The sequence below is a fragment of the Globicephala melas genome, chromosome 2, assembly GCF_963455315.2.
Source record: "Globicephala melas chromosome 2, mGloMel1.2, whole genome shotgun sequence".
Taxonomy (NCBI): Eukaryota; Metazoa; Chordata; class Mammalia; order Artiodactyla; family Delphinidae; genus Globicephala; species Globicephala melas.
Genome location: NC_083315.2, coordinates 10,625,445 through 10,650,125, shown reverse-complemented (window position 1 = coordinate 10,650,125; position 24,681 = coordinate 10,625,445). Strand labels below are relative to the sequence as shown.

Sequence of the window (24,681 nt, the reverse complement as noted above, 5' to 3'; positions counted from 1 at the left end):
TAGAACATTTTCATCCCCCTCAGTAAGGCTCCCTTGTGCCCATTTATAGTTGATTCTTTTTTTTTTTTTTTTACAGTTGATTCTCATTCCCATTTCCAGCCCCAAGCAACCACTAATCTACCTTTTGTCTCCATATATTTGCCTTTTCTGGACATTGCATCTCAATACAACGTGTGGTCTCTGGGTCCAGCTTCTCTTACTTAGCATAACGTTTCTGAGCTTCATCCGTGACACAGCACGTGCGGGCAATTTGTTCATTGCTATGGCTGACTAGGATTCTACCATATGGCTGTACCACACTGTGTCTATCCATTCCCAGTTGATGGGCCTTGTCCGTGGTTTCTGGACTTTGGCTATTGTGAGTAAAGCTGCTGTGAACATTCATGTGTGTGTCTTTGTGCGGACATACTGCTTTCATTTCTCTTGGGCAAATACCCAGGAGTAGAGTTGTTGGGTCACATGATAGTTTATATTCAACTCTTTTGAGAAACTGCTAATCTGTTTTCCAAAGTGACTGTGCCACTTTACACTCCCACCAGAAGTACATGAAGGCTCCTGTTTGTCCACATCCTCACCAACATTTGTTATCATCTGTCTTGTTTATTATAGCCCTTCTAGTGGGTACGTAATGGTATCTTGTGGTTTTGATTTTCATTTCCCTAAAGACTAATGATGTTGAGTATCTTTTCATGCACTTATTAGCCAATCGTATATCTTCTTTGGAGAAATGTCTATTCAAAGTGTTGGTAGTTCTTAAAGGTCTTAAAGGAGAGGAAGCGTATTTGTGGAAGTTTTCTCAATACACAGAATTAACTTCTACAAAGGCAGACATAGGATGGGAGTGTGCAAAGTACTTATAAAGGAAGAGTGTAAACAGCATAGCTTTGTTAGAATGGAGTATCTCCAAAATGTAGTGGAGGACTAGTGGGATGGGCAAAAAAATGGCCTTGAATGCCAGGTTGAGTAATGCAGTGTGAGAGGAGTGGTAGCACAAAGAGATTGGATTTTGATGCCTAAAAGAAGTACTTGGGTTAAATATGCCTGCACTAGTTTTCTTGTTTGTAGGGACATAACAGGATATATTCCTCAGTCCATTATAGGACTGTAGGAGAAGAATAGATTCCAATGACCATTTGGTTCATTTGTCTATCCAGGCAGAATTAAATATAACTCATTTCTGATACATGGATATAGTTTCTACTGGAGATCACAAATTATTCTTCAAGGAAAGATATTCTCTTCTGCTCTTGGCTAATCCATTTCAATTAAAAACAACCCTGACATTCAGAAAAGCCTTCTTATTGCTTTCTTCTTTCTTTCTTTTTCTTTTTTAAATAAATTTATTTAGTTATTTGGCTGTGTTGGGTCTTCGTTGCTGCACGCAGGCTTTCTCTAGTTGCGGTGAGCGGGGGCTACTCTTTGTTGCGGTGTGCAGGCTTCTCACTGTGGTGGCTTCTCTTGTTGCGGAGCATGGGCTCTAGGTGCGCGAGCTTCGGTAGTTACGGCTCGTGGGCTCAGTAGTTGTGGCTCACAGGCTCTAGAGTGCAGGCTCAGTAGTTGTGGCGCATGGGCTTAGTTGCTCTGCGGCATGTGGGATCTTCCCGGACCAGGGGTCAAACCTGTGTCCCCTGCATTGGCAGGTGGATTCTTAACCATGGTGCCACCAGGGAAGTCCCTCTTACTTCTTTCTTCACTTTTAATTACATTTTAATTTTTTACTCTAAAATATCTGATTTGAGATATAAAAACGAACAATTGAGATAGCTACTTTTCATCACATTTGGTCTTCATGATACTGCAGATTCTTGAAAACTGTTTCTCTTTTTAGCCTTTGTTCCCTAGTCTGCTTTTTCTATGCTCATGAAGAACCCATCCCTCTGCAGACGCTGTGATAAATGATGGCCATATAGACTGGAAGCCAGCTCCATCACCCAAGAACATTCACTGACACAGTGAACAAAAGGAACTGAAAGCTTCCTGTGCCAAAACTTCTTTAAAATTCTCCTGCGTTTGAATAGGGAGTTGTTGGTAAAGACCGGGCAAAATTTTCCCTGAAACTATTGATTCCCAAGGGTATATCAAAAGGACAAGTGGAAATGATTTATATATGCCACAGGACTCAGGCTTCTGCCTCAGACCTACTTAAATGCTAGTACCGAAAGCAATCAAAAGAAGACACTTCTAAGTAAACGTCAATAACTATCTCACAGGAATGGACGTTCTCTCTTCCCTTTCCCTGGGGACAACCCAGACGTACAGCTAATCTGTCATTGAGCACTTACTGTCTGTAAGAGAAGGAGAAAGAGGAGGAAGAGGAGGAGAGACCAACTGACCACAGATTAGATAGGAAGTCTTAAAGTAAATTTCTTTGCCTCCTTTTTTTTTTTTTTTTCTTTAGGGATAGCAGCAGAGGTCTGGAGGAAACTTTTTTTTTTTTTTTTTAAGTAGGCATACATAATATTACTGTTAAAATAAAACGATAGATTTGCAGAACTGTTTTGTACCTGGATTCATACTTAGGTTTGTCATTTTCTTAGCCTGCGGATATTCCTGAAACATGCGCAGTGATTGTCTTCTTTCACATTTTGTTGGCATATATTTCCATGTTATGTTTCTTTATTTTCCTTTTCCATACAATCCTGATGTTAAGACGATGTCTGCAATTTCAACAATATCAACGTTACTGGATTAATTTCCTTCAAGTTTTTTAAAATAACAGCAAAAAGTTTATAAGCAGCTTACTACTCTAAACTTGTTCTTTATAAGTTTGTTTGGATTTACAAGTTTCTGCTCTTCATCAATGAGGAACCGTCATTAGTTAGTGTATCCTATGTGTGAATGATCCTGGGCACTTGAAGATCCCAACTTGCAGAAGCTTCTGTGTTCAGATGGAGAGACAAGTCCTAAACTGATCATGAAGTAAACCCCCATTATGCCCAAGGTAATATGCTGATGAAAGCTATATCATGAATTATAACAACATATGGGTACATATGGTGTGAGGGGCTTCCCTCCAGCAAGGGAAGCAGGCAAAATCGAGCAGAGACAAAATAATCTATTTCCCATCTTTTGCTATCCACAAAGTCCATATTTTGGTAAACTTTGTTTCAAATTTTTTGGTTGTTCTTATTTCTTAATAAGAAACAGAGACAATCCTTGCATTGAATGGAGTTGAGCTTTGAATAATTAATTTGGTGTGATTTTTTTGTGAAGGTCATATTGGTCCTCTCCTGCACTGCTGAATGTCAGGTCAGTGTCATGGGACATTGTTTGGGGAAATACTTCGCCTCAGCACATTCAGGATTCTCCTAACATAAATGCCATTTCCTGGTGTTTTCTTCCCTTGTGGTCAGGAAGTTCTTCAAGTGTCTTTAGTTTACAGAACCATTTTGTGTGCATGGGGGTAAGGGGATTAGGGAAACTAGCAATTTGGGTCAAAGCCCTAGTGACTCTATAGATGATACTGTGTTTGCACTTCACTGGGAATGCAAGAACAGCCCAAGTCATGACTTCACAGTGAAAAACAGAGGAGACGACTCTGGAAAGAGCAGGAGTGTTGTTAGAAGCGATGCTGACAGGGAGTAAGAGTTTTAAGGGTAAACTGGAGGCAGATGAGAATAAACTGCTAAGTAAAAAACATAAACATCTTGAGTAAGCTTTCTAAGTTAGAAATAGGGTTTTTTTTCTTGCTAGATTTCAGGCATATTTTCATCCCTTAATTTGACTTTCTCCTCTTTCCACATTAAATGGATGGAAAAGTGTTACCAAAAAGTCAGGGATTATAATGATGAAAAGCACATCTCAGAGCAGTGGTTCTCAAAGTGTGTTCCCTGGACCAGCAGTATTAACATCACAGGGGAATTTGTTAGGAATGCAAATTCTCAGGCCTTACTCTAGACCTACCAAGTCAGCAGTTTTGGGGCTAAGGCCACTAATTTGTGCTTTGACAAAAGTTCTCCAGGTATATCTAGTGTGTATCAACATGTGAGAACCACTGGTGTAGTGATTAAGGGTATGACCTCTGGAGCCAGATAGCTGTAGTACTTAGGGCAATTCATTTGTTTGTTTGTTTCCCACCTGTAGAATGGTAGTTGTACCAAACTCACAGTGTGGTAATGAAGAGTAGATGAGCTAAAGTGTGTAAAATCCTTAGAGCAATGCCTGGCCACTGTAAGTGCTATATAAATGATTAGGTGATGATGATAATCTCTTTATAGGTGTTATTTTCATTTTTTCCCCCCACAGGGTACATTTCACAATTTACAGCACAGCTTTTTGTTTACCAGGAGAGCTTCTCCCCTATTATCTTAGAGTTATTTTCCATGGCTCAAAGCAGCATTTCTCAGCATGTGCTCCATGGCTTATTTGCATCAAAACCACCTGTGGTGCTTATTAAAATGCAGATTCTTAACTTCCCCCCAGACCTAGAGCAGTGATCAGAATTCTCTAGTGACACTTCTTCACCCAGAAATTTCAAAACCACCACCCTTGGATAACAAAGACTATGATCTTCATTTTGCAAATGGGAACGTGAGGCACAGGGGGTAGCATAAGCTCAGGGAAATCCAGAATCTCAGTAAGACCAGGAATAAGAACTGGATTTCTGATTTTGTGTTATATTGACAGATTATGCTGCTTCTTTGTGGCTTTATTTGCTTTATCAAGAATTTGATTCGGGTTGTGCCACTTTGTTTACTGAGACCTAGCATTATTTAACCTAAAAATAACATTTACATTATAAATCTAGAACTATCAAAAATGATGAGTTCCTGAAAAATATACCTGGACCATTATCCATCACTCAGCTAAAATTGTTTCACTTGTGGCTGTATCTAATACATCACTTTTTTTTTTTTAAGTTAAGTATTCTTAAAAATTAATTAAATTTTTTTGGCTGCGCTGGGTCTTCATTGCTGTGCCTGGGCTTTCTCTAGTTGCGGACAGTGGGGTCTACTCTTCGTTGCGGTGTGTGGGCTTCTCATTGTGGTGGCTTCTCTTGTTGCGGAGCATGGGCTCTAGGTGCACAGGCTTCAGTAGTTGTGCCTCGTGGGCTCTAGAGCGCAGGCTCAGTAGTTGTAGCGCACGGGCTTAGTTGCTCTGCAGCAGGTGGGATCTTCCTGGACCAGGGCTCGAACCCATGGGCCCTACGCTGGCAGGTGGATTCTTTTTTTTTTTGCGGTATGCGGGCCTCTCACTGTTGTGGCCTCTTCCGATGCGGAGCACAGGATCCGGATGCGCAGGCTCAGTGGCCATGGCTCACGGGCCTAGCCGCTCCGCGGCATGTGGGATCTTCCCAGACCGGGGCACGAACCTGTGTCCCCTGCATCGGCAGGTGGACTCTCAACCACTGTGCCACCAGGGAAGCCCTGGTAGGTGGATTTTTAACCACTGCACCACCAGGGAAGTCCCTAATACATCACTCTTATGTTAAAGATGAAGCAAAAGGGCTCAGAGAGGTTGAGGAAACTGTCAAAAGTCACATGACTAGACATCAGCAGTGTGGAAATTAGAGCTTGGTCTCCCAACTGCCAATCCAGTGTCCTTTCGCCATATCCCACTGTCCTAATCCTTGCTGATTTAAATGATTTAAAAGAGCACTTAAATTTTAGAAACAACTTTACCTATACTGCTTACATAAAATCTGGTCTCAGCAGTTTTTTTTTAACCTCCTTTAATTTCTTTTACTTAAAGATATGCTAATATCACATCTTCCTTTTTACAGTAATGATAAATCAATAATATACTGACAACTAATAACTCAAAGCTCCACTGCATAATGCTTTTTCATCAGTGCAAATTTGACTGTTCTAAAGCAGTTATATTGACTTTTCAGGCTGTGATGAAAACGCTTTGGGTCTTTTCACACAGGGCCTACGGGTCTTGTATACACTGATCTATTATAGTCAAGCTCCCACACAGTATTAATATGCATTTAGATAACTTAGCTCTTAACTTGAGGCTACACAGGGATATTTATCTCCTCTACAAATCACGCTCATGTAATTGGTGGGACAGAGGTGCTATTCATGCTAGGATCACTTGATTATCCTATAAAATGATTTTCTTTTTGTCTCAATTGTTTGTATTTTTTATATTATATATGAACTTCATCTTAATGCAGTCATCTTTTTCCATTTCTCTTTCCTGCTAAGTTTCTTTTCATCTTACCCTTAGCTAGTTCACTACTACTTACTACCTAGTTAACTACTCCTCATTTTTATATCTTAGCTCAACTGTTACCTCCTCATAGAAGTCTTCCTTTTCTTTCTCTCTCTCTATAAGAATCTCCCTGCCCCCATACCATGCACTCTTTGTAACTTTACAGCGTTTATTTCTTCATGGCACTGATCACAATATGTAATTTTAAAATTTATTTGTTTGCTTTTTTATTGTTTCTCTCTCTATACACTTGACTGTGAGGTCCATGTGTCCATCATGCAGGTGTTTGCCCGAGTACTAAGCATGATGCCTGATACACAGCAGAGGCTAAATCAACATTTGTTGAATGAATATGTCTGTGAGTTGCTGTGGAATTTTGTAGTCTGCTTAGAGGGGTATGAGTATGTGTTATATCTTGGTCCCCTATAATAACCTCTTTTGGATGATCTCCTTCAGTGACAGACACTAACATAGACGTAGGGTTGTCTATCTACTCAGTTAGTTTCCTTGACTCCAGATCTATTAAATGGACAGGCCTCCTAGACCATTTGAACCATGGTACCTTATCGTGAGTAAACCTAGGTTTCCTAGATCATTCTAGACCATGATGTACTATCTTCCAGAGCTTGTATTCTATGGTAGCCTCTGGTCACAGGTGGTTATTGAGCACTTGAAATGTAGCTAGTGTGAAGTTCCATATGCTGTGAGTGTAAAATACACATTGGATTCTGAGGGTTTAGTATAAAAATGTAGACTATCTCATAATAACTGTCATACTGTTTACTTATTGAATAACATTTTGGGTCTATTGGGCTAAATAAAATATATTATTACATTTAATTTCACTTTTTTTCTTTTTACTCTTAAAATGTGCTACTGGAACATTTGAGATTATATATGTGGATCACATTTGTGACTCACATTATATTTCTATTGGGCAGTGTTGTTCTAGACCTAACTAGTTCACCTCTGTTGTTTGCCAATGTAGACTGAAGGTGATCCCCTGAAGGGAATGCCCAAATTGCAAGAGCCTCTCATAGCCTGCTCCATTCTTGTTAGCTGTGTACTAGGGGAAGAACTGGCACTCCAGGAGAGTGGCTCAGGTGTCATTTCAGTACTCCCTCAGTGTCAAATCATGAGGCCCACATACAGTTTGCATCCCGAGACACAGAAACTTTAAATGTATTGCTAGTGTCCATATATCTTGCTTAAAATAATGATACGACCAGAACCCAGATCTTTCAATTATGCTAAGTCATTGAATTACTTATAGAAGGACTGACTAATAAAATTATATCTTCCTTTTAAAATGCAATACTAGAAAATTTTAAAGGATTGTTAATTAGTTATACAGGTTTTCTTAAAAAAAATCAATTAATGATGAAATTACACCAGGCTTTAGACAACTAAATAGAAAATCATATTGTATACTCTGATAAATTAAACAAACAGAAACTCCTATTATTGCCACGTGTGCTATAGTAGAGGATTAAACTGGGATGACCTTTATTTAGCAAAAGCGTATACATTGCAAAGCAAAATTTAAATAAGTCAGATATGAACATGAACTCTACTTGTAAATAAACACAAATCTAATAACCATTCTTTGCAAAGCTATAAAATCTCCCTTGGAGACCATACACTGCAGTTTGGAAAACTGGTTACTATGTCTTATTCCAAAAGCCCTCACCACTGACACATCAGGCAGACTTCTCTTCTTAGGTAATGAGATGGATTCCTAAATAATTAGCTTCATCATCATTATCTTCTGGTTCATTCATTAGTTTAGCAAATATTTAGTGGGAACCAACTATGTGCCAGGCATCTGTGTGTTCTAGGTGCTCAAGATCCTACAGTGACCAATGCAGACAAACTTTTGCTCTTTGGAGCTTAAATTTTTGTGCTTAGGTATTTTCTCAACAGGAAGAATAAAATGAAATGATAAAGCAAATCTAAGCAGTGCTACCTTAGAATGCCACAGGTAACTTTTTTTTTTTTTTTAAGTTGGGAATTGAAGTGAATTCGAGACTTTCTATCCTGTGTCTTTCTTGGGGAATTTGAAAGTGGAGGTGCATATGGAAGGTGGAGGTGCATAAAACCATACCTATCCAAAGTACTAATCAGTATTTTCAGAATGAAAATGTCAGAAGACCCTCTTAAAGCTTCAAATAAAACCATTAGACTGTGTTAAGGGATTTTCCAATCATTCTGGGGGGTCTTGGCATATTTATTCAGCTCTTCCTTCTTCTGCTGGGACATCCCAACCTATAGTTAACCAGATGTCTTAGTTCTTACATCCATTAATTCTAGGAACTCCCAGTCAGAATGGCTTCCCTTCCCGCTCAACAGACTCATTCTCATTCTCTCACAGTCCGAGTCCAGCCCCGGCACTTATTCTCTCCCTTCCACATATTCACTTGCTTACACTTCCACAGGTTCCCCTTCATCCCTTTCAAACAGAGAGGTTCCTTTAATACGGCATTTTTCCCTTAAAGTTCAGCCGGTAGATGTCTCCATTACTCCCTTATAGCTAAGACCTCGGAAAGTAGGGTTTAATCATTTCTTTAACCGACAACAAGGAAGAAGATTTGATAATTTGCCCCAAATGAGCAGATGCTCGGGAGGACACGTCTCCATCCTACGTCCCTTCCCTCCGATTTAAGCCACAAATGAAAACTACTTTCTCCCTCTTTACCAGGCAAAAGGAAAGGCTGATTTAACTAAGCATGCAAATGCCAACACCCTCCTCCTCGGTACGTCCAAGTTTCCTTCGCTCTGAGCCACCACACGTCTGCTTCTCCCTTCACTCCGCCCACCCCACCTCTCACCCCCTCAGGTTCCCGAGTCATCAGGGAACGCGAGCGGGTGAAAGGACTCAGCGAAGCTGCATCCCGCGCCACCGCCTCCTCCTGCGCCTCGGGTTCAGCACTGGACAGCTCCCGCACCAGCCCAACAAACGGCAGTCGGCTGATTGACAGAGGAGCCGGCCAAACAGGGCGCAAGACGACTTGAAGCCGCCCTACAAGGGTTTGGTTGCGGCCAAGCCGCCTCTTTAAACCGGCTTTCCTCCCGAGAGCAGGGAGAGGCAGGAGTGTGGTTTGTGGCCAAACTTAAAGACTCCAATTAACCAGCTGCCTAGCCCTCGTGGTTCCGGAAAGACAAACGCCTTAAAAGAAACCCTAGCTGCTGCGCTCGCGGTGCGGGTCTGGGCGCGCGCGCTCCGCGCCTCGGGGCGAAGCGGACGAGGAGGAGCCTGAGCCGGGAGGCGGGAACGACCTGCCACGGGCGAGACGATGGAGCAGTGTCTTTGGCGGCCGCGGCGGCGGCAGCAGCAGCAGCAGCAGCAGCTCCTGAACACACCTCAATGAGAGCGGCGGTGGAAGCTGCTAAGCAGAAAGACGTAAGCAGGCCAACTATAGCTGCCGGCGGCTAGAGGGGATGTAAGCTGCTGGGCTCCAGGCTGCGAGGTGCGCAATCCCGAGCAGACCCATGGTGGAGCAGGAGCAGCCGGCGTTGCCACAGGTGATCTGATCTCCTGCGACGGTAGCTCAGTCAGCCGCGCGTATTTCAGAACATCCCTATTTTAAAGTCCTTTTGGACTGGGTGCCAGCTGAAAAGGGGGAAGACTCCTAGTAAAAGTCTTAGTGCTGATAGATTGACGACCAAAATTTAAAAAGTGACTCCCTCCGTTACCTCCTCTCCTTGCTGCGAGGCAGATGGGAGCCATGGCTAACCCCTTACTCTGCTGCCTCCTGCTCGTTCACCTGGGATTGGGAGCTGCCGGCGCCAGCCGCGACCCTCCAAGTCGGACGGATTCCTCTCGAGAGAAGACCCTAAGGGCGAAGCAGCACGCCCAGCAGCCGGCTCGAGCCTCTGCCTCGGACCCCTCGGCTCCCTGGAGCCGCTCCACCGACGGCACCATCTTGGCGCAGAAAATCGCCGAGGAGGTGCCCATGGACGTGGCCTCTTACCTCTACACCGGGGACTCCCACCAGCTGAAGCGAGCCAACTGCTCCAGCCGCTACGAGTTGGCGGGCCTGCCGGGGAAGTCGCCTGCCCTAGCCAGCTCCCATCCCTCCTTGCACGGGGCGCTGGACACGCTGACACACGCCACCAACTTCCTCAACATGATGCTGCAGAGCAATAAGTCGCGGGAGCAGAACTCGCAGGACGACCTGGAGTGGTACCGGGCACTGGTGCGGAGCCTCCTGGAGGGTGAGCCCAGCATCTCCCGGGCGGCCATCACCTTCAGCACCGAGTCGCTGTCCGCCCCAGCCCCGCAGGTCTTCCTCCAGGCCACGCGCGAGGAGAGTCGCATCCTGCTCCAGGACCTGTCCTCCTCAGCACACCACCTGGCCAACGCCACGCTGGAGACCGAGTGGTTCCACGGCCTCCGGCGCAAGTGGAGGACTCACTTGCACCGCCGCGGCTCCAATCAGGGGCCCCGGGGCCTGGGCCACAGCTGGCGGCGCAGGGACAGTCTTAGCGGGGACAAGAGCCACGTCAAGTGGTCTCCGCCTTATCTGGAGTGCGAGAACGGCAGTTACAAGCCCGGGTGGTTGGTCACTCTCTCCGCTGCTTTCTACGGGTTGCAGCCTAACCTGGTCCCGGAATTCAGGTAGGGAGGGAAAAAAGATAAAAGCAAAGCCTTCTTTCCGGGTTCATGGGTAGGTGCGCATGTGGGGAAGGAACACTGTGGCTGTGACATTTAGGCCTCCCACCTTCAAAGCAGAGCCCCAGGCTGAGGGACACCCCACGCAGGCGCAAGTGCTTAGGGACAAGAAGTGCCCCGCATTTGTCAGCTTCAGACACTCAGCAAAAGCTTTTCTCTCAAATCAGTTCCCCTGCAAGGGGCAAGGGACGGGAGCTCTTGGTAGAGCTGAGAGATGCCCTATGTTTCTCTCTAACCCTCGGGAGAGCAGGGAGGGGAGTTCTCGGTCAGGGGTGATGCACTGCACCCTGGCAAGCTCAGGGCATGCCAGCCAGGCACAGAGTGGCGAGCCAACTCACAAGAGTAGGAAAGGGAGTGGGAAGAAAAGAGTTCGTTATTTCCGCCACTTCGGGATAGGCTCTACCTACTTCTTCCTACGTGTGTAGTTTGAGGCGCCAGTCTGTTGTTAGTCAGTTACCAGAGCGCCTAATGAAAACGCTGCAATCCCCTGGGCAGTTCTGTCCCTTCAGCAGTGAGTCAGTCCCAGCAGCACAGCTGTCTCTAGGATCCATACTTTGCAGTTTGACAGGTGCGCTCCTTCTACTTGTCTCCCTCCTTCCCTCAACCCATCTCCCATTCCTTGGTCCCCTCTTTCTCCTGTTTTCTGTGTTAGGCACACCTAAGGGTTCTCTGGCCCTTCACATACACACATTTTATAAATGAACCTGGTTGAGTTATCCTAGGGAGGGAGGGATCAGTTCTCACTGAATTCACTCAGGGAGCTCAGAGAAAATTTAGTAATAGTTCTGTATTTCCTGCCTCAAGGTATAGCATTTGTGGGAAGATGAGAATTTGCAGATTAGCAGGTGGTAACTTGTGCCCTGGGACGTGCCTGATTTTTGGGGTGAGGGACTTTTAGAAGTAGCCCTGTTGAGTGAACATGAGGAACAGAAAGGAAAGAGTAGAAACTCCAAAGAAGGCCTGGGAGAAGGCCACAGATTGACTGGTATCCTCCCCAATTCCCAATGGGAAGAAGGTCTTGGGGGTTGAGGTTGCTTCTGTACTTTTTGGGAAACTGGGCAAAAGTGAGAAACGTGTGTGTTTTAATGCCCTTTTGGTACAACAAGGACAGGATGATGACCTGGTGAAAGTTACCAGGGGGAGTACTGGGTGGGCAAATGGGAGGAGTCAGAAAGCTTATTTGTCTTGGCACTGTTATTTACTGCTGAATGACCTCAAGAAAGTTGCTTAATCTCTCTGGGCCTCAACAACTTACCTATCAAGTAAGGGAGTTGAACTAGACGGTCTCTAGGGAGTTATAAAATTCTGTGGCTTTTAATGCTGGCAACACTTGAGAAGGTATAAATGAAAAGTAACCTCCTTTCTCTAATTCTGTATGACCATATTAAATGTTTTTTTGGTGTGTCTATCTCTTTAAAGGATCTTGTCTTAAACCAGCGTAACTCTTTCCTACTTTAAGGATAATCTTATTTCCTCCTGATTTCTGCAGGATCCTATTAGTAAAAGCTGAGGCCAGCTTTGAGTCTTTGCTATATTATTTGCTCAGAAAAGATCTGCAGATGCCATTCACTGCTAGAAAATTGCTTTTGGCCTTCGCATAAGCCTTTTCAGGGAGTCCCAGGGCCCAGGACTGAAAGATCAGTTGATCAATCGATCGATTGATCTATCCGTTCATCCAGCTTACTAATGTATATTGATACTTTATGTTAGGCTCTGTGCTAACTGCTTTGCATGTATTATCTTGATTAATCCTCACAACAAACCTGGGTTAGGTTTTATTAGTTTCCCCGTTTTACAGAAAAGGAACCTGAAGCACAGAAAGATTAAGCTTCTTTCCTAAGATCACGCAGCAGTTAAGCAGTAGAGTCGGGATTTGAGCTCGATTCACACTTTTAACCACTATGCTAAACTATGTCTCATGAAGGTGTCTTACGAGTGCTGCATGTATTGCAGCTGCTGCATAAAAATATATGTATTTTCAAGGGTCAGATGTGAGACTGGGGATGAGAACCATTCATTTTCGGAAGTATTTCTCATAAGGCTTAGAAAGCATAGGTCACCTACATGAACTCAGGCCTTCCGCAGGCCAAGATAAAAGGCTGAGACACCAGGGGTCATGTTGTGTAGGCTCACACGACCCTATCTAATTTTTGGACTATGTTCAGAAAATAGATTGTTTCCTCTGGCTGAGTCTCTTTAAGTGCCTTCCTAGTCATCGATGGTGTTCTTTAGCCAAGGCACGAAGCCAGGCCATTTAGTGTGTGGCTCTCTACAGAATCTGGCTCCTCCTAGCAGCACGCATGAAGAGCAGAATAAGTGCTCTCCTGTGAGTACTTTTGCCCCATGTCCCATGCTCCTCAAGTACTGTATTGAGGATTCGCACAGATGTTAATTATAGGAACTGGAAGAAATCTTAGATCAGATGGTTCTTCCTGTTTCATAAAGAAACAGATAAGAAAGGTGAAGCGACTTGTCCAAGAATCACACACTATGTCATATATATATATATAAATTTCAATGGGCCTTTTCTGTCTCTTCATACTCATAAAAGGCAAATGTTTTTGATGTTGTTGATGTTTTATCACCTAAGATGTATATTCTAAACTTTTATAACGTAAGTGAATAATATTGTACAGGTATGGTAACAGGTAAACCCCAAATGAATTTCTGAGAAACCATGACTAGGCTCTAATCATGATTTTAAATCTATTTTGAATCTATAGAGTGTTATGTGCAAAAAGCCTTATCTGTAATAAAAAAATTTGCTAATGATTTCCTCATGGAAGAGAAGAGGAGGATAAACTTTGTAGTAAGATTTTCATTTAACTTCAGTTACTATTTCAGCTAATATTTCCCCAGGTCTTACTTACAAGGTTCAAGATTTAAATTATATTTTATTTTTAGAGAATTCAAATCTGAAATATGAAATTCAAAGGTAATGTGGAAAACATGGTCAACTACCTTCTTATATTAATGCTTATCCCTGTAAAACACCTCTCAGAATAAATTTTATTCCTCTGCTTCAGAATGACACAGGTTTCTTAAATTTTAAGGCCTAGTATAAGACTCACATGTGAAGAGAAGTTTATTGCTCTTTTTTTCCCCCCAAAATGGCATTAGTGCTTTACCTAAATGGCTCCTGAGTCTTGTTATAGACCTATAGTATAAACACTTAAGTTCTCATCTTCTATCCCAGCAAAAAAAAAAAAGAGAGACTAACAATTTAAGGTATACTCTAAATTATTTTTATTTATCATATTAGGTTTGTGATGTCCTTGCAGAGTTTTCTTCAAAGTTAAGTCCTTTGCTTTTGTACACTAATTTTTCTGTGTGGAACTTAAAGTACTATGGAGTTTGAGCCCATTCTAATGAAATCATAGACATATTCCTGGTGGTGGTTGGAACTGTTTAGTGCCTAGGATGAATATAAGGGTACCTAAGTGTTGGTTGAATTTAAATTCAGGTAAAGGAACCTTTGGGAATTCTTACTTGATGATCCGTAAGGGATTTTGGAATTCATTTGGTTTCTTTCCTCTTCTCATTGTACAGTGGAGGAAACTAAGACCCAGAGGGCTAAAGGAATTTGCTAGAGTGGCACAGCTCTTTTGTGGTGGGTTAGAATTAATGGGAACCAATATATATTGAGCATCTACTATGTGTCAGATGTTTTATAAATATCCCACTGCATGTAGTTCTTAGTATTCTCAGGTAGTTACAACTTCAGGAAAGTTGAGCAACTTGCCCAGGGCAACACAGCTAGTAAATTAGGGAGCGTGAATTAAATTTAGATCTATCTAGCTATGAGGCTTGTATTGTCTTTCTACTACCCTATGCTGCTATCTCTTAATTACCAATTTTGTTTTCACCTTGTTATTAAAAATGTAACATGGTATTGGCTTGAAATAATTAATATATTTGGCCAAATAAGTGACAGACACTTGTTTTTTTGGCCAATCATATAATCAAGTATGTTGTATAGAGAGAAGAGTATTAGACTTGAGTCAGAACTTTGCCCTAAGTCCCAGTTTTGTCTCTGACTGGCTGTATTACCTGTCTGAAAATCAGTTTCTGCACAATTAAAACGTGGAAAGAGACTTGGCGATATCCATATACCTTTATAACTCTTTGTTCTATGAGTTGTTAAGCGACCTATCCAACGGGCAACAAGGAGGCTTTGGAAACAGGACTGATACACATAAATGCAGTACCTTGTGGAAATGATATTGATGGGGGAGGAACGTGCAGAAGAAGAGGACACCAAATGAATGTCAGATGTGCATTTTTCCACCATAGTGTGGAAATGCCTTTTTAGAAACTTACATAATTAACATTGGTGTCACTGAGTCACTGACTCCTGAGGGGTTACTTCCCTCTCCTTCACAAACATGTGCCCACACACCTCCATCAGAGATTCTGGTATAGATCTCTGCAGATGCCAATTTACATAGTATTAGAGAAAAGACCATCTTGCTCTAGGCCAAACATATCCTGTCTCTCTTGTGGGTACTGGTCGTGGTGAAGAGGTTACCTATAGGAACACGACAGAGCTGTCTACCTGGGTAATGGAACAGAGTTTTTAGATGGACTTCTGCTGTTGAGGCTTTTGAGTCTCAATTATTTCATCTTTAAGCTGTGAATAGTAAAGTGTATCTTTGGGATTTTGTAAAGACTAAATGAAGAACTGTCATCACACAGGAAGTTCAGTAAATATTTTGTGTCACAGCGTCTGTCTTCCTAAATACTGAACACTTTTAGTTGTATTAAAGTCACATGATTTATAGTAATTTATAATTTATATAATGACTTAGTTTCATTCCTATTATTGCGAAGGCTTGTAATTACAGTGGATCATGGGGGAAATACTGGCCTTGGAGACAGGAGACATTGACCCCAGCCTGGACCACATCCTTGACTATGGTGTTCCCATGGGCAGCAGTTGCCTTTCTAATCCTGTTTCCTCATCTGTAAATTAAAGGGGGCTGGACTAGGTGACCTGTTGGGTTCCTTATAATCTAAAAGTCTATGATTATGTACATAATTAAATGTGTCACTTTAACTTGTGAAGTTTCGATGGTTATGCTGAAACCAGTTAATGTATCCTCACTTAAATGCAGATCATGTTCATATATGTTCAGTGTTTAACTTTATCATGGTCATTTACTCATAGGATATTTAGAGAAAGCCCTCTCGGTGTACACTGAATTAAGTATATATACTAAGGGAAATGAGAACTCCATTTCAAAATAAGAATAAGCATGATCTGAGTTTCTAGATCTTGAAAGATCACCTGAAATTTACTTAAAGTCAACAAGAAGCTGTTTCACAGATTTCTAAACCAAGGGCCTCAGTACACTTGTGTAATTTTCCCCAAGGTAATCAATGTTTAGGCATCCTGAAGCTCCTACTTACTGTTTAAAAACAACCTGTCTCTGACTTAACTCTGTAGTTGGTGTTAATACTTCAAAGGAGGCTATTTAGTGTGGTGTAGCAGTGGTACAGCATTATCTTGCCACCTTCTAGAACACGCATTCGGAAGCTGAAATGGGATTTCAAGACTGCTAAATAAATGACAAGAGTTTAGGCCTCCCCTCTGGGGAGAGAACTCATGCCTCACAAGACTGATTTTATGGCCTCAATTGCTGGATAAGTCAAATTTTACTTTCAACTTCATAAAAGCAGCAGTTTGTTGTTCACTGTTCAGGGTTTTAAGGCTACCTTTTCCCAAGATGCACCGTGTTTTATGATTATATTGTAATATACTGGGATGCCAAGAAGTATGCTGTTGGTGTTATTTGTACTTGATTGGTACAGAAGCATTAGGGCCTTGTTTGTTTTCTCTATTCAGCTCTGGATTGATGTTCACAGGGTTATTTAAACAGAATTACTGAAACAGTGCATTGGAATTTTGATAACTTTGGCAGCTTGATGGCCACTATGTGCAAACAGGCAGTTCAGCGGTCTTGGGGCTATGTTTCGGAGACTTTGCAGACAACAGCATCATTAGGCTCTTGCCCAGCACAGCTATGGCACATACGTACATTGGCTTGTTTTGCTGGTCTTTTAGTATTATTCGTTTTTCAAGTTTTAGCAAGAAACCTTTTCTGGTGTAATTTCTACTTTGGCTGGGCATTTACTCATCTAACAAGTCTTTCTTCCTAAAACTTGACCTATGAAAAGATTTAGGTGGATAGGCTGTTCTATAAAATACTTCTTCAGTTTAGGAAAAAATTAATGCTCTTGGCTAAAAGTCTTTCTCAGGTACCCACCCCCCCCAGCCCCATTTTCTACAATACCAAACTTAGTGTAGGAACCATGACTGACTTTCTCTTTTACACCAAAGGATATTATAGTGCCTCAAAGCAATCACAGGAGTCACCTAGTTTTATTACCTTCATTATAGGTAGAATTTATAGAAAACAGAGATTAGCTTAAATGTGATCTGACCCCAAGATCATTTTCTCCAAAAAACAGTTTCCTTCCTTTTTATTAAAGAAGGCAGTCTCTTTCTCTTTTATAGTTAACTGATACTTATAATTAATTGAAATCCAGTTTATTTTTATTCATTATAATACCTCTTGTAACTTTCCCCCATTTAGAATAAGACGAAACAGGATTAAAAAAAAATCCTGTCCAGTTAGCAAAGTACCCAGTGCACTTATAACCTAAAAGGGAACTTAGAATTACATAAGATGTTGGTTTACTTTCTTAACCTGGTTTTCTCACCACTTATGTGTTTTCCAACGTGTATGCCTTATTACATTATCGTGGAAGGATTTTTATAGAATAACAAGACACATGGCTTTTATCTCAGAAAGAGGAAAAGGTATTGTAGTACAAAATAATGTATTTGATCAATTCTAAGATGTACCTTTTCCACATTTTGATGTCTCTCAAACTGAGATGTGTCTTAATGATTGGGGGCATGTCATTTCCAATTGGCAAACACTTTCTTTTAGTGGTACAGAACGTAATAGCATATCTTACAATTAATGGCATCTTATATTTGATGAACTGTGATATTAGAAAATGGGAAATTAAATTCCATGGTCTCTCCAACTATAAAGTTCTACTATCATCTATAAGCTATCAATATGCAGCAAAATATGCCTATATGGAAACAAAAAACCTAGACCTTACTGCTGTATATCAGATTGCTATTTGTCTTCATAATAATTTTTAAAACAAGACAAACTATACTAAAACATGTAACTACACTGTCTTTTTAATATATGTGAAATACACAAAACATCGGGCCAGAAGCTGCAGAAACTTATTTTCAGAATAGGTGAGGTAAGGATTATCAAAATCTTTCCTACACCATCTGGCAAAGCATTTCACTCACACTGTGGGGAGATGGATAGGACAGTGAGAATACAAGACCACTTATAAACTAAAAATAGAGGGACTAGATCTGTCTTTCCTTTCTAAAGTGCTTAGAGGTTTCAGGGTGGAAATAAAAGCTTTGTGGTGTAGCCATGTAACTAGTTTTGGTTAAAGAGATTTAAATGGAATTGTGGAGGTATGTGTTTTTTCTCTTTCTTTTCTAGTCAGTTGCCGGGAATGGAATGAAGAGTTTGGCTGTCCCCTTATTTGATGCCTTAGACCACTGTGTAGAGCAAGGTGTCTCAACCTCAGAACTATCGACATTTGGGGCCAGATAACCCTTTTCTGTGGGGGCTTTTTCGCTGTAAGATGTTTAGCAGCACCCCTGACTCTACCCACAGGATGTCAGTAGCAACCTCCCTGCCCAGTGTGACAATCAAAAATGTCTACGAACATTGCCAAGTATCACCTAAGGGGTAAAAATGTCTCTGGTTGAAAGCAGCTGGTGTAGAGGAAACACATATAAAAATGCTATTCTGTGGCTATCCTATTTCAAGAGTTCTATATGTATCTATGTGTGTGTGTGTGTGTGTATGTGTGTGTGTGTGTGTGTGTGAGAGAGAGAGTGTGTGTGTGTGAGAGTTTGTCAGATCACATTTCTATTTGTTTGTCTGGAACATAAGATCACTGCATATGTAGAATCTGACATGAATGAGAACTGGAAAATTTTGATGAATCGATGGAATATTAATTCACATTTAGATGTCATTAAGGCTTAAAAAGAACATCTGGCCAAATTACTTCCAGAACTTGTTGCTAAGCATGGATTTGCTACTTATATAGCTAAATGTTTCATATTTAAGATTTCCCATTAAAGGATGCATTTGGAAAAGAAAATGAGTGTGTGTGTGTGTGTGTGTGTGTGTGTGTGTGTGAACCTCTGTGGGGACAAAGAGAGGAGAGAGGGAGAAAGTAGGGGGTAGAGAGGAGTGTGGACATGGAACAAATGGAGATGAATGAAATGATGAAAAACAGTTAGCAATCTATGATGCTGTGGAATAGTGTTTTACTTTTTCATGAAGCTCTGTTTACCACTGAGCACTTTCATAGTTCTGATGAAACTGAATTATTCTTTTCTAGCAAGTAGTGAGGAATCAAGTTCCTGAAGATTTAATCATTATAAAGATAGGTTGACTGTGCTTGCATTTCAGAACTTTATCTCAGGAAGTCAAAGCTATAAACAGGCTGATGCAGAGCTTATCCCATTAAAGGAATATTAATACCTTACAATATATATTCTTAAAATGCTCTGGTTTTTTTAATGATTTTTTTTTTTTTGGCTGCGCTGCATGGCTTGCAGGATCTTAGTTCCCCGACCAGGGATCCAACCCAGGCCCCCTGCAGTGGAAGCTCGGATCCTAACAGCTGGACCACCAGGGAATTCCCTAAAATGCTCTGTTTGCCACTTTACCTTTATTGATTCAACTAGAAGCTGTTCATAATTTGAACATATTATAAATGAAATTTCCTAGAAGAAATAATTAAAATGACATATTATATAGACATTATTTAAGGCTTTAACATGTTTAAAGACAGTTTTTAACATTACTATGTTTAGAATCCTGTCAGAAGAAACCTTAAAAAATAACAATGGCTACATGATGGAAAAGAATGTATAGGCTTTACAAATTACCATAGCACAAACTGATGCATGCCTACTTCCTCCTGTGCCATCCATAAACATGTAGTACATGTGAGCTTCAGGGGCAAGAAACGAGGAGCGTGCTGCTGTATATTGTGTTGATTACAGAGAAATGAGAGATGATGTTGTGAATGTTAAGAGATGAGACCAAAGCTCATGAAGAGAAAGATGAAGATTACTATTTATCTGGATAAGGCACACTTGAGAAAGCTGTTTCAGGTACTAACTTAATAATTAGATTTGTGGGAAGGCCCTCGTATTACAGCCCTCTGAAAGTTATTTAGAAATCTATTTGTCTTTCCACTTTTTTGAGAAAGAAGCAAATAACAACTGGGGCATTCTTGAAAGAAACAATGTTCTAGTAAACATCCTGGGAAAGCTCCTTTTTGAAGAATTAGAATTTTAGAAGTAAAAAGGATTTTAGAGATCATGTAATCCAACTTATTTTTACTTTTACACATGAGGAAATTGAGACCCAGGGAAGTGGTGACCATCACTTGCACTGGCTATGGCTGCAGTGAACTTGTAGTTTAATAACAGGCACAGATAAAAAGACCCTGAGTCATCAAGTAAACATTAATTGACGGTCATTATTCACTGATTCCAAACTTGGCTGGGTATCAGGATCACCTGAAAAGCCTGATAGTACATTCCTAGGCCCTTTCAGACCCTGTGAAGAAGACATGTGGGGACAGCTTCAGAAGTCTGTATCAAAAACAAAGTCTTGGGGCTTCCCTGGTGGCGCAGTGGTTAAGAATCCACCTGCCAATGCAGGGGACACAGGTTCGAGCCTTGGTCTGGGAAGATCCCACATGCCACGGAGCAACTAAGCCTGTGTGCCACAACTACTGAGCTCGTGTGCCACAGCTACTGAGCTCGTGTGCCACAGCTACTGAAGCCAGCGCGCCTAGAGCCCGTGCTCCACAACAAGAGAAGCCACTGCAATGAGAAGCCCGCGCACCACAACTAAGAGTAGACCCGCTCGCCGCAACTAGAGAAAGCCCGCGTGCAGCAACGAAGACCCAACGCAGCCAAAAATAAATAAAAATAAAGTAAATTTCAACAAAACAAAACAAAACAAAAACCAAAGTCTCCATAATTCACAAGGAGCTGGTCCTTAAACACAAACGTGGGAAAAATTGAACAGTATCTGATAAGCTTGAAACACATAAAATTCCTTTTAAACGATTTTAAGAGTAAGAATTAAGAGTTGTAAATACTTGGCAGCTTCAGCTGTAGTCGTGCAAAAACTTTGGCTGCCGGCCATGACCCTACTGGCAAGGGCAGAATGACTAGTAGGTTATGAAGGCAGAGGGATCACAGAGACTATCATGAGAGCAGCTGCCTCTTGTTGTTATAATTTGTCTCTTTATGTAAACATCCTATTTCCCCAACCAGTTCTACAGGTCCTTCAAATGCAAGGACCACATTTCATGATTTCCCATATTCACTGCCTCTTGAAAGTGCCTTGCATATTTCAGGAAGTATGGAATAGTGTCTAAAAAGAAGGGTTTTAGGATTAAAAACCTAGATTTGAATCTATGAGCTTCCACTTTCACTTACTGTGTGATACTGGGCAAGTTATTTCCTTCTGTGACTCAATTTCTTTATCTGCAAAGAATACAGATTACACTGTAAAGAGTAAACAATCTTACCTATGTAAAGAGCTTAGCATAATGTATGGAATGTGTTATTTAAAAAAATAACGTGGGCTTCCCTGGTGGCACAGTGGTTGAGAGTCCGCCTGCTGATGCAGGGGACACGGGTTCGTGCCCCGGTCCGGGAGGATCCCACATGCCGCGGAGCGGCTAGGCCCGTGAGCCATGGCCGCTGAGCCTGCATGTCCGGAGCCTGTGCTCCGCAACGGGAGAGGCCACGGCAGTGAGAGGCCCGCGTACCGCAAAAAAAATAAATAAATAAAATAAAAATAAAATAATAACGTATATAACATGCGCCTGGCTAGGAGTATGGGTACTGAGGATATAATAGTGAAAATGACAGATAAAAATCCCTGTACCTGTGGATTATTTTGGTGGGTGGGGGGACACAGATGACAAACAAGCAAGATAAATATAATTCTTGATACAAACAAATGCTATAAGAAAATAAATATGATGTGGTAAAGAATGGCTGAGAGGTAAGGCGTGTTGCAGTAAATAGGGTGATTAAGGAAAACCTCTCTGAAGATGTGACTCTGAGTTAAGAAATGAAGGATGAGGAGACAGCCATGAAACAAGCTTAAGCTTAGGAATCATGCTTGAGATAGGGAACAGCGAGAACAAAGGCCTTGAGATAGGAATGAGCTTCAAATGCTCTAAAAGCACAAAGAAAGTCAATGTTGCTGGAATGTAGTGGGGGGGGGTTGACATAGAAAATGAGAGTAAGGGATGTAGAAGGTGCTCAGTAAGTGGTTAAAATACAGAAACATGTTAAGGGTTTTACAAATTTCTAGCCCTGTAGTACTATGTAGATTGTGGATGTATTTTCGTTTTCTTTGCTTTCCATTTTTCTTTCCTCCTTTCTGTCTTGGCCTTCCTGCCCAGTGCCTCCCTTAGCTCTGAGAGCTTGGGCTTTCCAGCTTCTCTGATGAGATTTCAGTCAAAGAAGCTATTTACAGCTGCTCCATTCTTGGCTGTGAATGAATACACTGAAAGAGTTGAGTGGTAAGGGAGGTAGAGATTGAAAATCTAGAATTTCTTGCAAAAATCAGCTGGGTGCTTTTCTTGTTCCCTGGCTTAAACCTGTACGGTGAAACCCTTTCCAAACACAAACAGCAGGAGACTAAAGGCAGAGGCACAGCAGGCAAACTCAGGGGCAAAACACTTTTCTCCCTCACCAGCATGCCTGAGATGACATGCAGTGGGTCCCCTACCTCTCTCAAGCTTGTGGCGGGCAGGTCTTGTCGTTTGGCATTTCCCGCCTCACTCTGTTGTCTTTTATGGTGAGGACTAAGATGTCAGGTTAGGGGCTGCCTCAGAAACTGCCAGTGAGAGGCACAAGATACAGAAGTGAGACTGGAAAAGCCAGAAGGGACACCACAAACATTTGGACATGAATTTGGAGGAACCAGACTTTGTACCATAGGAAAGGAAGTATAGGCAGAAGTACATCTCTAATGAAGAGAATTATCAATGGAAAATTGGGATTATGAATTTTGGGGATTAAAATCATCACCATGATACACTGATGATGATACGATGATACGATGATCAGCTTCTCTGATACGACAAGTGTGAAACTTAGCTTCTTTATATTTCACTTTTCCTTTCTCTACTCTCTCCATTGTTTTATTAATTATATTTAAAATTTTTCTATTGGTTACCTTGACTTTTATATCCATCAATTTAAAATAGTATCTTCTATTCTTTTCTTTCTTTATGCTCCTACTCCTATTCCAATACTTTTAGGTAATTCAAGATGGTAACATTTTCAGTCTGTCACTGCAGTAAAAAAAAAAAACCCAAAATCCACTTCTGTGTTTTGTCCATTAGTTGCTTCTAAAAATTAAAATCTGAATATCTGAATCTATGCCATTTTTAGAATGTTCCAAATTTCAAGGACCAATGGATTTTCCCTCCCTTTTTTTTAGATCAGTTGCACAAAACCATGTTACCTTTAGTTTGTGCATGTCTGCATGGAGACTTTTCACCTATTTTCCCTCCATGCAGCTGCCAATTGCTTTTCTCTTCACGTTAAAGAAATAAAAAGAAACCCTATGTTTTCTTATTTCTAAGATCATCCAACTTCTTAATCAATCGTTTGTTAAAGAAAATTTACATTTTTGTTGAAGACATGCTTCTTGGAGTCCCATAATGTGTACAAATTGCTTTAGGTCTTCTGCAGAATACCTATCATGGAACAATTTTCAAATTATTGAAATTTTGGATCCAGCTGTGTGTTGGGTGCTGGTCCTCTTATTTCAAGAATTCTTCTTTTTTCCCCACCCCTAAAACGCAATTTCAAGTACTTTTTCAGAAAGAATCTGTGGAAGGTAAAATTTCTAAGTCTCCCCGTGTCTGAAAATGTCTTTGTCTTCATGCATGATTGATTGTTTGTCTGTATATAGGATTATAGTTTCAAAGTCATTTTGCCCTCAGAATTTTAAAGACATTGTTACATTGTTTTTAGCATTCATTGTTGCTGGTGAAAAATTTGTTATTAACCTGATTCATTATACCTTTGTAGGTAATCTTTTCTCCTCACGGAAACTCTTAAGATCTTTTCTTTTTCCGTGGGGTTCTGAATGTTCATGATGATATGCTTAGATGTGATTCTTTTTATTCATCAACCTCATCACTTAGTTGGCCCTTTTAGACTTTTCCACTCAGTAATTTTCTTTTATGATGGCTTAAAACTACGTTCTGCTATGCATTTTCTCTTTCTGGAACTCCTATAGTTAGGTATTCAACTTTCTGGATTGATCCCTGTATTTCTTAGCTCTTCTCTCATTTTTCATCTCTTTTTCTTTTTACTTTACTTTCTAGAAGATTTTATTTTTTCTACCTTTTTGAAAAATTAAATTAGTTTTCATTTAGCACTCACTTTTACTTTCCATGAACTCTTTCTTGCTCTAATTATTTCTTTTTCATAATTGTATGTTCATTTTCTTAAATCTCTTTGAGATATTAATTAAAATATCTATTGAATTGTCTTCTGTTCCCTGAATTATTGCTGTTTGTTCCAGGTTCAGTTATTTTGCTTGTTCATACCAGTTCTTCTCCTTTATGCTACCAGTTCATCTCAAATATGATCCTTATTAGCCATCAATGTTATGACTGAAGGGCTAGGTAAACATATATAGCTAGATGGCATGGATTCCTACGGC

General features: G+C 41.1%; 1 protein-coding gene across 1 annotated transcript in view; it reads left to right on the top strand.

Annotated features, from left to right (window-relative positions):
• Positions 1-9,028: 9,028 nt before the first annotated feature.
• GPR158 (G protein-coupled receptor 158) overlaps positions 9,029-24,681 on the top strand; it is a 322,771-nt gene continuing 307,118 nt past the window's right edge. Inside the window, exon 1 of the mRNA XM_030837212.2 lies at positions 9,029-10,777. Coding sequence (XP_030693072.1) covers positions 9,876-10,777 — 902 coding nt within the window. The 5' untranslated portion in view covers positions 9,029-9,875. The remainder of the gene's footprint in view (positions 10,778-24,681) is intronic.